The sequence below is a fragment of the Amphibalanus amphitrite genome, unplaced genomic scaffold (genome assembly GCF_019059575.1).
Source record: "Amphibalanus amphitrite isolate SeventyFive unplaced genomic scaffold, NRLGWU_Aamphi_draft 000430F_arrow, whole genome shotgun sequence".
Lineage (NCBI taxonomy): Eukaryota > Metazoa > Arthropoda > Thecostraca > Balanomorpha > Balanidae > Amphibalanus > Amphibalanus amphitrite.
Genome location: NW_024881924.1, coordinates 33,855 through 47,403, shown reverse-complemented (window position 1 = coordinate 47,403; position 13,549 = coordinate 33,855). Strand labels below are relative to the sequence as shown.

At 49.2% G+C, this 13,549-nt stretch overlaps 1 protein-coding gene across 1 annotated transcript in view; it reads right to left on the bottom strand.

Moving 5' to 3' along the window:
* LOC122391300 (transient receptor potential cation channel trpm-like) overlaps positions 1 to 13,549 on the bottom strand; it is a gene marked incomplete at its 5' end in the record, with an annotated part of 182,366 nt that overhangs the window by 144,123 nt on the left and 24,694 nt on the right. The window contains one exon of the mRNA XM_043385094.1: positions 9,978 to 10,259. Within this exon, the coding sequence (XP_043241029.1) occupies positions 9,978 to 10,259 (282 nt within the window). The remainder of the gene's footprint in view (positions 1 to 9,977; positions 10,260 to 13,549) is intronic.

The following is a 13,549-nucleotide window of genomic DNA, read 5'->3' as shown; positions in this document are numbered from 1 at the left end:
ACCATAAAAAGATGATTCAATTAGGAGACCATTATATCAATTTGAAGACTTTCAAACGGCGGTTTCAATAAGCCTTCAATCAGTTCCCAAATCGCCTCCAACGGTGTCACAGGCCAAAAATACTCTGAAATACTAGTGTGTACAGAAGCAACTGCGGGGGTCCCTGGCCCTGTTTCACGGCACAACGCTAAAGCGCGCTACGCATAGCGGTGTATTGGTTTTCCATGGAAAAACCAACGCTCGTAACACTGGAGCGTTGAGGCGAATTCGTCTCAAACGCTGCACCAATACCGTAAACGTACGGTTCGACACGACCTGTAGCGTCGTGTCTAACTGTAGGTACTGTAGTGCACTGTAGCGTCGTGTCTAACCGTAGGTACTGTAGTGCACTGTATTGTCGTGTCTAACCGTAGATAATGTAGTGCACTGTAGCGTCGTGTCTAACCGTAGGTACTGTAGTGCACTGTAGCGTCGTGTCTAACCGTAGGTACTGTAGTGCACTGTATTGTCGTCTCTAACCGTAGGTACTGTAGTGCGCTGTAGCGTCGTGTCGTGTCGTGCACTACAGTACCGTAGGTACTGTAGTGCACTGTAGCGTCGTGTCTAACCGTAGGTACTGTAATGCACTGTAGCGTCGTGTCTAACCGTAGGTACTGTAGTGCACTGTATCGTCGTGTCTAACCGTAGGTACTGTAGTGCACTGTAGCGTCGTGTCTAACCGTAGGTACTGTAGTGCACTGTAGGGTCGTGTCTAGCCGTAGGTACTGTAGTGCACTGTAGCGTCGTGTCTAACCGTAGGAACTGTAGTGCACTGTAGCGTCGTGTCTAACCGTAGGTACTGTAGTGCACTGTATTGTCGTGTCTAACCGTAGGTACTGTAGTGCACTGTAGCGTCGTGCCTAACCGTAGGTACTGTAGTGCACTGTAGCGTCGTGTCTAACCGTAGGTACTGTAGTGCACTGTAGCGTCGTGTCTAACCGTAGGTACTGAAGTGCATTGTAGCGTCGTGTCTAACCGTAGGTACTGTAGTGCACTGTAGCGTCGTGTCTAACCGTAGGTACTGTAGTGCACTGTAGCGTCGTGTCTAACCGTAGGTACTGTAGTGCATTGTAGCGTCGTGTCTAACCGTAGGTACTGTAGTGCACTGTAGCGTCGTGTCTAACCGTGGGTACTGTAGTGCACTGTAGCGTCGTGTCTAACCGTAGGTACTGTAGTGCACTGTATTGTCGTGTCTAACCGTAGGTACTGTAGTGCACTGTAGCGTCGTGCCTAACCGTAGGTACTGTAGTGCACTGTAGCGTCGTGTCTAACCGTAGGTACTGTAGTGCAGTGTAGCGTCGTGTCTAACCGTAGGGTAGTGCACTGTAGCGTCGTGTCTAACCGTAGGTACTATAGTGCACTGTAGCGTCGTGTCTAACCGTAGGGTAGTGCACTGTAGCGTCGTGTCTAACCGTAGGTACTATAGTGCACTGTAGCGTCGTGTCTAACCGTAGGGTAGTGCACTGTAGCGTCGTGTCTAACCGTAGGGTAGTGCACTGTAGCGTCGTGTCTAACCGTAGGGTAGTGCACTGTAGCGTCGTGTCTAACCGTAGGTACTATAGTGCACTGTAGCGTCGTGTCTAACCGTAGGGTAGTGCACTGTAGCGTCGTGTCTAACCGTAGGTACTATAGTGCACTGTAGCGTCGTGTCTAACCGTAGGGTAGTGCACTGTAGCGTCGTGTCTAACCGTAGGTACTGTAGTGCACTGTAGCATCGTGTCTAACCGTAGGTACTGTAGTGCACTGTAGCGTCGTGTCTAACCGTAGGTACTGTAGTGCACTCAGGGGCGGATCCAGCCGATCCGTTTGGGGAGGGCAAAAGTTTAGCCGACCATCGGCGACCCCGACCCACCACCGCGCCAGTGACCAAGTTACTTCACAACGCCAGTTACACAATCTTACCCTAAGATGGTGTAAAATGTCTTATGTTAGCCCGTGCCCAGCCGCGCTGGGGCTCCTGGATTTTCATGCCCCTGGGGGATGTTTGAACACCCATATCCCTTCTAACTCGGCTACTGGGCCACGTAGCAACACGCGGTAGGCGGCGTTTGAAAGAGTGTCAAACATAATGACCAAATTACCCCAGTCACTTTTAAGGTCAGGTCAGATGTCAGATCACCAGAGCCCATCAAAGGCCAAATCCCGATAATATTTAGGTCCAGTTTCGACAATTTTTGAAGAACTGGCGCATAACTCGGAAACGAATAGAGCTAGAGCGCCCCAGAAAAGCTAATTTGATAGCACTGTTACTGCTCTTTCTGGATAATTCGCTCAGATTGGACCTAAGATCAACGGTTTAGCCTCCAGGGGAAACTGCCATAATATATACTATTTTTACGCGAACGGATTTTCTGCGATAACTTTTGAATCAAACCTTGTGCAATCTTATTTTTACCGGCATCGTGTTCCTCTCGCGAAGACGCGTCGAATGAGTTATAATTTGATCATAGAAAGTGAACTTACAACTTTGACATTTGGTCAAGTCATGACCTGACCGGAAAAGGCCGTGTTGCATATCAGTCGATCCGTATCGTAAAGCTGAACAAATCTAAGGTGTTTCTATTGCTCTAGAATGCCTCCAGCAGAAGTTATTAGCGAATTGCTGCAAGCTATTGCATATCTTTCGTGACCTGAGATGATCTCAGGGACATAAGGAGGGGTCACGGGTGCTATTTTCCGGTTGGTTCACTGTGTGCTGTTTAGGTTGTAACTCGGTATTGTTAAGAGTGACGTTTCTTATAAATTTAGCACGAATGTTAGAAAGGGCGGATTGACGGGAGCCGGAGCCTACGCTAAGCAGAGCTTGTTGCGTAGAGCCCGACCTCTACCGTCCGATCGCGTAATTCCGGGCGACAGGAGAATTTAGTTTAACGTTTAACGATGCCAATGTTTAACGTGCCCTTCAAAGCCGGACACGGCCTGTACCACTCCTGACTTTGACTGGCTGCGGCTGCTCCCACCAACCTCAGACCATCCCCGTCAGGAGTCTCAAATATCGAGCGCCGGAGCGACTCAAACCCGGGCTCTCACTACCGGGAGTCCATTGCTTTACCAACTGAGCTACCGGACAGGAGGTTTGTCCAAAAAAGGTGCCTTTCAATTTTCTCTTATTGACTTATAGTGGAGAGGTCGCAAAAATGACCTAGCCCTAGGTCATTGATATAAAAATCATGTGACTAACATTTTGTACATAGGTACCGTTACCATTATTAACTGCTGAAAGTTTCAAAGCGATCCGTCACTCGGTTTAGCTATGGCAAGCATTGGAACTGTTTTTAGGTTATGTCACTTGAGGTACAGCTTAGTGACTTCGTGACCTTGAGAGACCTTGGTCTGACATTTTCAGAACATATGCAAAAAATAGGTTTAAAATGGCGGCTAGGCATGTCGCCGTTTTTTTACGCGGAACGCTCAACAGCAATGAGGCTCCCAACAAATGACAAAACTGTGGATTGCTTAGGTAATTTCGAATATAGGGTGGTGGGCGTCTTACCCGACTGGGCATCTTGCCCCCTGTTACCTCACACCATGGCCATTGGCCACACTGCATATGCTTATGCATGCATTCAGTTCAGGGGGTTCAATCTAATATCAGCATATCGACCTAAAATATCAGCAGCCAGTGGTCAGCTCCTTCCTTCGGAATGGCCGTCACGGAAAGAAGCCCTGCTTTTCGTCCATATAGGCATCGACGCCGTATTAGATTTGCTCATCGCTACATGCTTTGGGAGGGGCAAAAAGATAGTCTTGCCCACACGATTTGGCTTTGGGGAGGGCAAATGCCCATTTTGCCCTCCCCTGGATCCGCCACTGAGTGCACTGTAGCATCGTGTCTAACCGTAGGTACTGTAGTGCACTGTAGCGTCATGTCTAACCGTAGGTACTATAGTGCACTGTAGCGTCGTGTCTAACCGTAGGGTAGTGCACTGTAGCGTCGTGCCTAACCGTAGGTACTGTAGTGCACTGTAGCGTCGTGTCTAACCGTAGGTACTGTAGTGCACTGTATCGTCGTGTCTAACCGTAGGCACTGTAGTGCACTGTAGCGTCGTGTCTAACCGTAGGTACTGTAAAGCACTGTAGCGTCGTGTCTAACCGTAGGTACTGTAGTGCACTGTAGCGTCGTGTCTAACCGTAGGTACTGTAGTGCACTGTAGCGTCGTGTCTAACCGTAGGTACTATAGTGCACTGTAGCGTCGTGTCTAACCGTAGGGTAGTGCACTGTAGCGTCGTGTCTAACCGTAGGGTAGTGCACTGTAGCGTCGTGTCTAACCGTAGGTACACTCGGGGGCAGATTGATGTTCCACCATTCCCTACCCATCGGGCTCCCATGGCTCAGCACTGGCTGCTGCCAGTGTTGCCTGCCCTCAGCACTGCTCAGCACTGCCTGTCAGTGCCAGTGCTGCCAGTGCTGGCAGTGCTGCCACTGGCAGCAGCCAGTGCTGAGCCATGGGACTGGGAGCCCGATGGGTAGGGAGTGGTGGAACATCAATCTGCCCCCGAGTGTACTATAGTGCACTGTAGCGTCGTGTCTAACCGTAGGGTAGTGCACTGTAGCGTCGTGTCTAACCGTAGGTACTATAGTACACTGTAGCGTCGTGTCTAACCGTAGGGTAGTGCACTGTAGCGTCGTGTCTAACCGTAGGTACTATAGTGCACTGTAACGTCGTGTCTAACCGTAGGGTAGTGCACTGTAGCGTCGTGTCTAACCGTAGGTACTATAGTGCACTTTAGGGTCGTGTCTAACCGTAGGTACTGTAGTGCACTGTAGCGTCGTGTCTAACCGTAGGGTAGTGCACTGTAGCGTCGTGTCTAACCGTAGGTTCTATAGTGCACTGTAGCGTCGTGTCTAACCGTAGGGTAGTGCACTGTACCGTCGTGTCTAACCGTAGGTACTGTAGTGCACTGTAGGGTCGTGTCTAGCCGTAGGGTAGTGCACTGTAGCGTCGTGTCTAACCGTAGGTACTATAGTGCACTGTAGCGTCGTGTCTAACCGTAGGGTAGTGCACTGTAGCGTCGTGTCTAACCGTAGGTACTGTAGTGCACTGTAGCGTCGTGTCTAACCGTAGGGTAGTGCACTGTAGCGTCGTGTCTAACCGTAGGTACTATAGTGCACTGTAGCGTCGTGTCTAACCGTAGGGTAGTGCACTGCAGCGTCGTGTCTAACCGTAGGTACTATAGTGCACTGTAGCGTCGTGTCTAACCGTAGGGTAGTGCACTGTAGCGTCGTGTCTAACCGTAGGTACTGTAGTGCACTGTAGGGTCGTGTCTAACCGTAGGTACTGTAGTGCACTGTAGCGTCGTGTCTAACCGTAAGTACTGTAGTGAACTGTAGCGTCGTGTCTAACCGTAGGTACTGTAGTGAACTGTAGCGTCGTGTCTAACCATAGGGTAGTGCACTGTAGCGTCGTGTCTAACCGTAGGTACTATAGTGCACTGTAGCGTCGTGTCTAACCGTAGGGTAGTGCACTGTAGCGTCGTGTCTAACCGTAGGTACTGTAGTGCACTGTAGCGTCGTGTCTAACCGTAGGTACTGTAGTGCACTGTAGCGTCGTGTCTAACCGTAGGTACTATAGTGCACTGTAGCGTCGTGTCTAACCGTAGGGTAGTGCACTGTAGCGTCGTGTCTTACCGTAGGGTAGTGCACTGTAGCGTCGTGTCTAACCGTAGGTACTATAGTGCACTGTAGCGTCGTGTCTAACCGTAGGGTAGTGCACTGTAGCGTCGTGTCTAACCGTAGGGTAGTGCACTGTAGCGTCGTGTCTAACCGTAGGTACTATAGTGCACTGTAGCGTCGTTGTCTAACCGTAGGGTAGTGCACTGTAGCGTCGTGTCTAACCGTAGGTACTATAGTGCACTGTAACGTCGTGTCTAACCGTAGGGTAGTGCACTGTAGCGTCGTGTCTAACCGTAGGTACTATAGTGCACTTTAGGGTCGTGTCTAACCGTAGGTACTGTAGTGCACTGTAGCGTCGTGTCTAACCGTAGGGTAGTGCACTGTAGCGTCGTGTCTAACCGTAGGTACTATAGTGCACTGTAGCGTCGTGTCTAACCGTAGGGTAGTGCACTGTAGCGTCGTGTCTAACCGTAGGTACTGTAGTGCACTGTAGGGTCGTGTCTAACCGTAGGGTAGTGCACTGTAGCGTCGTGTCTAACCGTAGGTACTATAGTGCACTGTAGCGTCGTGTCTAACCGTAGGGTAGTGCACTGTAGCGTCGTGTCTAACCGTAGGTACTATAGTGCACTGTAGCGTCGTGTCTAACCGTAGGGTAGTGCACTGTAGCGTCGTGTCTAGCCGTAGGTACTGTAGTGCACTGTAGGGTCGTGTCTAACCGTAGGTACTGTAGTGCACTGTATTGTCGTGTCTAACCGTAGGTACTGTAGTGCACTGTAGCGTCGTGTCTAACCGTAGGTACTGTAGTGCACTGTAGCGTCGTGTCTAACCGTAGGTACTGTAGTGCACTGTAGCGTCGTGTCTAACCGTAGGGTAGTGCACTGTAGCGTCGTGTCTAACCGTAGGTACAGTGGATCTAGTAAGGATCTCCAGACGAAACTAGATGGCGTTGAGCCTCAGTCGAGTCCATGTGAGATTCAAGGAGAGGTCACTACCGAGCTGGGCCCGATGGGGAGGTGGGCAGGGGGGGGGGTGGCGAGGTCACGGTGCGGGTGACCTGTCAAACAGCCCCGGCGCGGTGGGGCACTGCCGCAGGCAAATGGCGCTCTCCAGCGTTGTTCCATATCGCGGTGGTGGGCCGGGCGGCCGGTTAGCTTGGCATTTGGCTGCTTGGAAGGAAAGGATAATGAGCATGGGTTTGCTGTGGCCGCTTCATCTACTGTCAACTATGATGAACCCAAAGTAATGCAAATGTGGTGTTGGTAATGCAGCCGGCAATGGAATGCGAGCGAATGCTCCGGGAGCCCAGTAGCTATAAGGATTAAGATTATTTATGTCTCCTGAAATTTTCATTGAATTTAATTCAGGCAATAGAAAGATCTCATCGTTCGCCAGTTTTTTGACCGGCTGGCATTTCTTGCGTAGAGCGCCCTTTGGCAAATAATCATCACGCAGGTGTTTTTTTTTATTGCTGGTAAGATGGGCCTTTTAGGTCAAATCAAGTCGCTAAGAGAAGATGAGGAAAAGTGGACGAATACCACATTGCGTGCGAGACACCGGTCCAACCGGGTTCAACCCGGCCCAAACTGTTTCGGCTCCCCCTTTTTTAAATATAAATTTGGCCCGAACCTTTTAAATGAAAGGAATCACAAGGACAGAGTCCCCGCTAAGCTGAGCTTGTTGCGTTGACCCTGCTCTCTATACCTTCGATCAAGCAATTCCTGGTCTGTGGCAGAATTTAGAGTCAAAATTTTAACGTGCGCACATAGCCGCGCACGGCCGGTCCCCTTACTGACTTCGCCTGGCAGCGGCCTGCCACCAACCACAACCATACGTCAGGAGGCTCAAAAACGTCAAGCACACGTCGCGTTTTGAACCCGGACTTTCGCAACCAGGACGTGCGCTCTCACAACATAGCACATGGAGTCCAACGCTCTACCGACCGAGCTACCGGGACGGACAATTATCTACCTTGGGGTTTCGCCTCGTGACATGACAGACGTCAGACACTTTGGCCGAACTTTAACCGAAACACTGAGCAAGCTGCGCAGGGCGATAGGTGCTCGACGCTCGTAGCGTTGAGGTTGGGTAACCTGTGAGCTGAATGCGATGTCGTGGGTTCGAGCCCCACTCCCGGGTCTGGTTTTATCTAGACACGAACCAAAACCTTTCCTTCTACTGCAACACAGATAAGCACGGTGACATCTTTCCCCAATATCTTTCCTCAATATCCTCTCAAAAAGTCAAAATTATCGCTTATAAATGTTTAGCTAAGCATTTTGATTAATGACCTTACCCTCGTAGTTTGAAAAAGTTAGATCAAAACACTTGTTTATTAATAATTTCGAGCACAGCTCTTCATCAGAATACAAAGCTAAAAATGTCACGAACATAAATTTAGCTTTGTATTCTGATGAAGAGCTGTGCTCGAAATTATTAATAAACAAGTGTTTTGATCTAACTTTTCAAACTACGAGGGTAAGGTCATTAAAGGTAGTGTGCCAGCTTTCTTGGACCATATGGAGTTAATGACCCGGATAAGGAGAACCGGATTTTTAGAACTTATCCATACCTTCAAAACTTATGGAAACGTCTTAAATTCTTCAAATTTTGAGTACCCCAGTGCGAAATTCGCCCCGACGGGTTGTCGGTCGTACCCCAACCACATTTCACACCACTATGAACAATAAATGCACACACTAAAATCGCTATTACCGATAGGCTCATCCAATAAAGTTTGATAAACCCGTTCATCATCATCTCCTGCGGTTTCGAACACGCCTGTTAGGTGGCTTCTGATGCTCGTCGAGGTCGGAATTTCCAAATACGCGTGGTGCGTCGGGCCGCGCGCTCTGACTTCGGCCAAGAAAAATGCGTCAGCTGATCATGGTCATTTCTGCCACTTGCGTGTGGCGTAATGGGGTCATAACTTAAGAGACGGCTGTTTCATATCAATTATTTTACATAAAATCATATTTCAAACCACAAATTAATGTTCGACAGCCAAATTTAAGAAACAATACCAATACAGGCTTACAGTTTAAGGCTCGACATTGTGTTGTCTACGATTAGACAGCTGATAACTCATTCCCGTACGTCGTATGGTCGTAACACTATAATGACCTTTGCTTATTGTCACAAGTGCGCCGCATTCGCGATTGTTGCCCGACGCCTGTTTGCAGGTGAGCCCACTACAGTTGTTATACATATCTAAAAACCGATAAACTTTTAGGCGAAAAAGGCACTATTCCAGGCCCATTTTTTATTTTTTTTGGCGATATTAGGTAAAAACAGAAGCTTCTTATCCTAGGAAAAATAAAACGGGAAATCTTTCAAAGGTGGCACACTACCTTTAATCAAAATGCTTTAATATGATCCTCGCACAAGCACTGAGAAACTTAAAGAATGTTTAGCTAAGTTTAATTTTTAAAGAAAATATGTTTGTTCATTTGTCTGGAGCCATTTCAACTCTTTTTTCTTTTCTGAATCTTTTCGACCCGATAAAACCCACCAAAACTGAGCGTGCAAAATGAAAAAATATCTAACTCAAATAACAGTTTGGAAAAGCCTCATCATGCATCATGAAAAGCATCATGCAACTATCGACTGAACAGTTGCATGCTATGAATACGTCCTAGATTTCAATTATCATTTTTCAACATTTTGGCTGGAACTGACACTGCCTCTGGCTTGCCCGTTTGTTTGAGATAATGATTCCCTTCAGTCGCATTCTTGCTGGTTCCACATGAACAGGATACCAACATACGGGAGTGAACGCACCCGCAACCATCATCCCCTCCCCTCAGCCTCGGCGCAGTGGCGGGCGGCCCTGGGCGGCCCACTCCCGGCGCTACGCACGTCCCATGCGCCGTGATACCACGTCACTCCCCCTCCCTCCTTCCCCCACAATGACCGGTGACCTCGCTTCCCTCGGGATTTGGACTCGCCCTACCCCGACCGTAGCGCCACGTGGTGGCTCTGGAGATCTTAAATAGACCCACTGTACTGTAGTGCACTGTAGCGTCGTGTCTAACCGTAGGATAGTGCACTGTAGCGTCGTGTCTAACCGTAGGTACTGTAGTGCACTGTAGCGTCGTGTCTAACCGTAGGTACTGTAGTGCACTGTAGCGTCGTGTCGTGAAATAGAGCCCAGGATGCTGGTGGTTCCTGATGATATCATGATTTGTCTAGAGCTACTGGCTGGCGGCGGTGGAACGCTGACTGGAGAATTATGGGGCTACCTACTAGAGCTTTCTGGTGTTTTCTGGTGGCGCTAGAACAGGCCCATGCCAGATCACGCACCGGTCGCCCGGATCGCCTCACTCACCGTGAAGCTCCAGAATTTGGTGACGGGCGCCGTGTAGAACTCGTAGACCTTTTTGCGGAGGCCCAGCTGGCTGCTGCTGCGGCCGTCGCTGAAGTCTGCCAGGCCTGCCGGGGACGGCGGCTGCGCGCCGGCCGCCGGCGGAGACACGGAGACGCGCCGCGGCGGCGGCGACGGCCCTCCGCCGGCACCCTGCCGGCGAACGGCCGAGCCCCTTCGCGACGAGACCGAGACGCGCCGCGAGCGGGGCCGCGCCGCCACGGCCGCCGCCGCCAGCATGCCGTCCTGGCGAGCGTCCGGCGGCCAGCCGCGCCGGTCAGTAAATAGAACGCAAACTGCCGCCACCCGGCCAAAACGGAAATCAAACAGCCAAACTCAGGACGGAAACAGAAACAAAAATAACACACGCCCAGACTCAGCACACCACAACCAAAAATGGGCCAAAGCAGCCAAGCAAACAAGATAAACCACTACACGACTAGCCTAACCAACTAGATAAAAAACTTCGTAATCCATTCGTAACAAAAGCCAACTATAAGGTCATTCAATAAGTAACAGTCAATAGTATGTATCTAAAAGATTTGCAACGCTAACGTTTTGAAAAAAGTGCTCGTGAATTGCCAAAAATTATCTACAAAGCGTATATCTTCGTTTTCCGTTCATATTTACCGTCGTGCGTTACCGTCTTGCGTTTTTGCGTCTTGCGTCTTTGCGTTACCGTCTGGTTAGGAACTTAAAACTCCCCAATATAACCTTTAACACTAACTGTCCGTATTCTAAAAAAAACTAACACGTGAATCCTTATCCGACCAATCCCGTTTGACAGTGCCATAAATTATAAATTGTTCAATGTGTGATCCCAAATTATATTCAATAAACGGAACGGAGCGGAACGGAACGAAAAAGTGGGGGCAGTTAACATTACTGGCCCCCCCCCACTATGAAAAGTGGGGGGCACCGCCCCCCCCCCCCCCCCGTCCCCCCTGTTCCTACACCTATGGCAACAAACAGTTTATTCACTTCTTGTGTGTGTGTCTGTGCGCATATCAACCCAGGGGATTAGGGTTGTTAAAACCCTATAGTTCGGTCGGGTAGGTTCCTTGCTTTTACAATCAAACGATCAGTGTGTTCGATTACTGGACAATGTACGTGGCCTTGTATGGAATCAGAACTCCGGCTGTCTTCTAGTCCAAAGTGGAATTGTTTTTAGGGGTAAAACATGTTAAAATGGCTAACATGAATGACCCAAAATATAATGTGTAAAAAAAGGTGTATAATTATGCAGTGTCCAGTAAATATATCGACGAATGCAAAAAAAGAAGAGTCACGTTTGAGCAAAGTCATGCAGGATGCTTTGGGTCATAGGTTGCTGTAATATCCAATATACTTTTTATTTGTTTTGTTGGGTTAGGCCCTTTCGGTCGAATTAGACCATTTCAGAGCCGGGAGGATAATAGGAAATAGGGGGAGACATTGGTCTGGGCAGGCACCCTAGTGAGTCGCCGGGGCTGAGCCCGTCCAGACGACAGGCCACCCAGCCCCAAGGCACTCACTGCACCCGGCTACGGGGTGCGCCCCCTCGGGAGCAGCGGTGCCGCTCCAAGGGAGCAGCCCGCATGAGATAAAGTTGCCTGTCCAGCCCGGAAGGGGTCGCGGCGTGGAGGAGAAGGATTTCAGTATCCTGAGGATAGAAGCACGGAACGGTGTGTCCGATATATTTGTTTGTTTTGTTGGGTTAGGCCCTTTCGGTCCAATGACACCATTTCAGAGCCGGGAGGATGATAGGATATAGGGGGAGACATTGGTCTGGGCAGGCACCCTAGTGAGTCGCCGGGGCTGAGCCCGTCCAGAGGACAGGCCACCCAGTCCCAAGGCACTCACTGCACCCGGCTACGGGGTGCGCTCCCTCGGGAGCAGCGGTGCCGCTCCAAGGGAGCAGCCCGCATGAGACAAAGTTGCCTGTCCAGCCCGGAGGGGGGTTGCGGCGTCGAGGAGAAGGACTTCAGTATCCTGAGGATAGAAGCACGGAACGGTCTTTCCAATATATATAGTTTATCATTACCGATTGTAATTGAATTGGTTTCAGTTGTCAGTTTCGGAACAAAAGCGTTGCCAAAAGTCACGTGATTAATGTTGCAGAGGTTTTGAAGATGCATCTTATCAATATTAATTCTGCTCCTCTTGGAAAACGCAAAAAAATGTGCAACTCTATCAGTTGTGCAAAAAAAAAAAACACATCAAAAATCGCAGTAATTCAAAGCCGTATGAAACAGCGCCATCTGTGTGTGACGTTTGAAGCTTCAGTGCCCTGGTTGTACTCCAGGGTTCCATCGGAATAGGTGCTAATCCTAAGCACCTTAATAGTAGTTGTTTAGCACCAAAAGTGCTAATCATTTTAGTGTTTCAGTGTAGCACAACGTTAGTACGTAAGGAGCTAATTAGCAGATATTTAGCACCATATATTGATATCTCCAAGATAATGAAATGGGGTGCTAGCATGAAGCACCTTCATTATTTTTTTTGCACCTTCATTATTATAAGGTGCTATAATTAATTATGTTATTTTATAACGGGAGCTTAAACCAAGGATCCATTTATCGTAGCATGCTTGTATCAAGCATGTGATGCTATATTTTAGCATCTGCTTTATAAAATGCTGCTTATTTTAAGCATCATAAATTCTTAGCATCTGAATAGCACCCTAGTAGCACCGGTTTAGCGCAAAGGGAGCTTAACTTTTCTACAGTGTATGTAATGCAGGATGCTTTCGGTCATCGGTTGTTGTTACGGAGCGAGCGATCAGCGGAGTCTTTCCTTAGATTAACGGAAATTTCTGAGAATGCTTGCGGACGCTTTTGCGAGGCTTATATCTCAGCAACCACTTGACCTATTTACATGCGGTAATTTTTGTAGGGTAGCTTCATTCCTTCTACCAAGTATTGGACTATTCCCGATGCATGTGGGTGACCTCTTATGCACGTGCCACGTGCAAAACGAAGAGGTGTCAGTTTTGTAATTGTTATAATATCTCGGTAACTGCTTGGCCGATTGCGCTCAAAGTTGGCAGTAGGTAGGTACCCATTGGGCAATGCATATCCATGTGCCAGAGTTGGGGTGCTGCTGCACGTGCGTACGTACAGGGGTCGTTTCCAGATCTCGAGAACGGCTGGACCGATGGCGCTCAAATTTGGTACACGGTTAGGGACCAGTTAGTAGGGTACCGTGCAAAAGTCAGATGGGACCCATTTTGCACTGCGCACGTGCAGGGTGCCGCTTCCAGATCTCGAGAACGGCTGGGCCGATTGTGCCCAAATTTGGCACATCGCTACAGACCACTTAGTTGGGTGCCGTGCACAAGTCAGTTGGAGGTACACCTCGAAATTCCGCACGTGCAAGGCTCACCCTCTCGCTCGCTCCGTTAGCCGCCCCAAAAGGCGTTATACTGGTAATATCCAATATATATAGCCACAGATAACAGTAGTACTGGATTGGAAACAGAATATTGGCAGTTGCAGTAAGAGGCCGAATGTTTTTATGCGACGGCGCCAAAATGAGATTCTCGCGTGCTGCTGCGT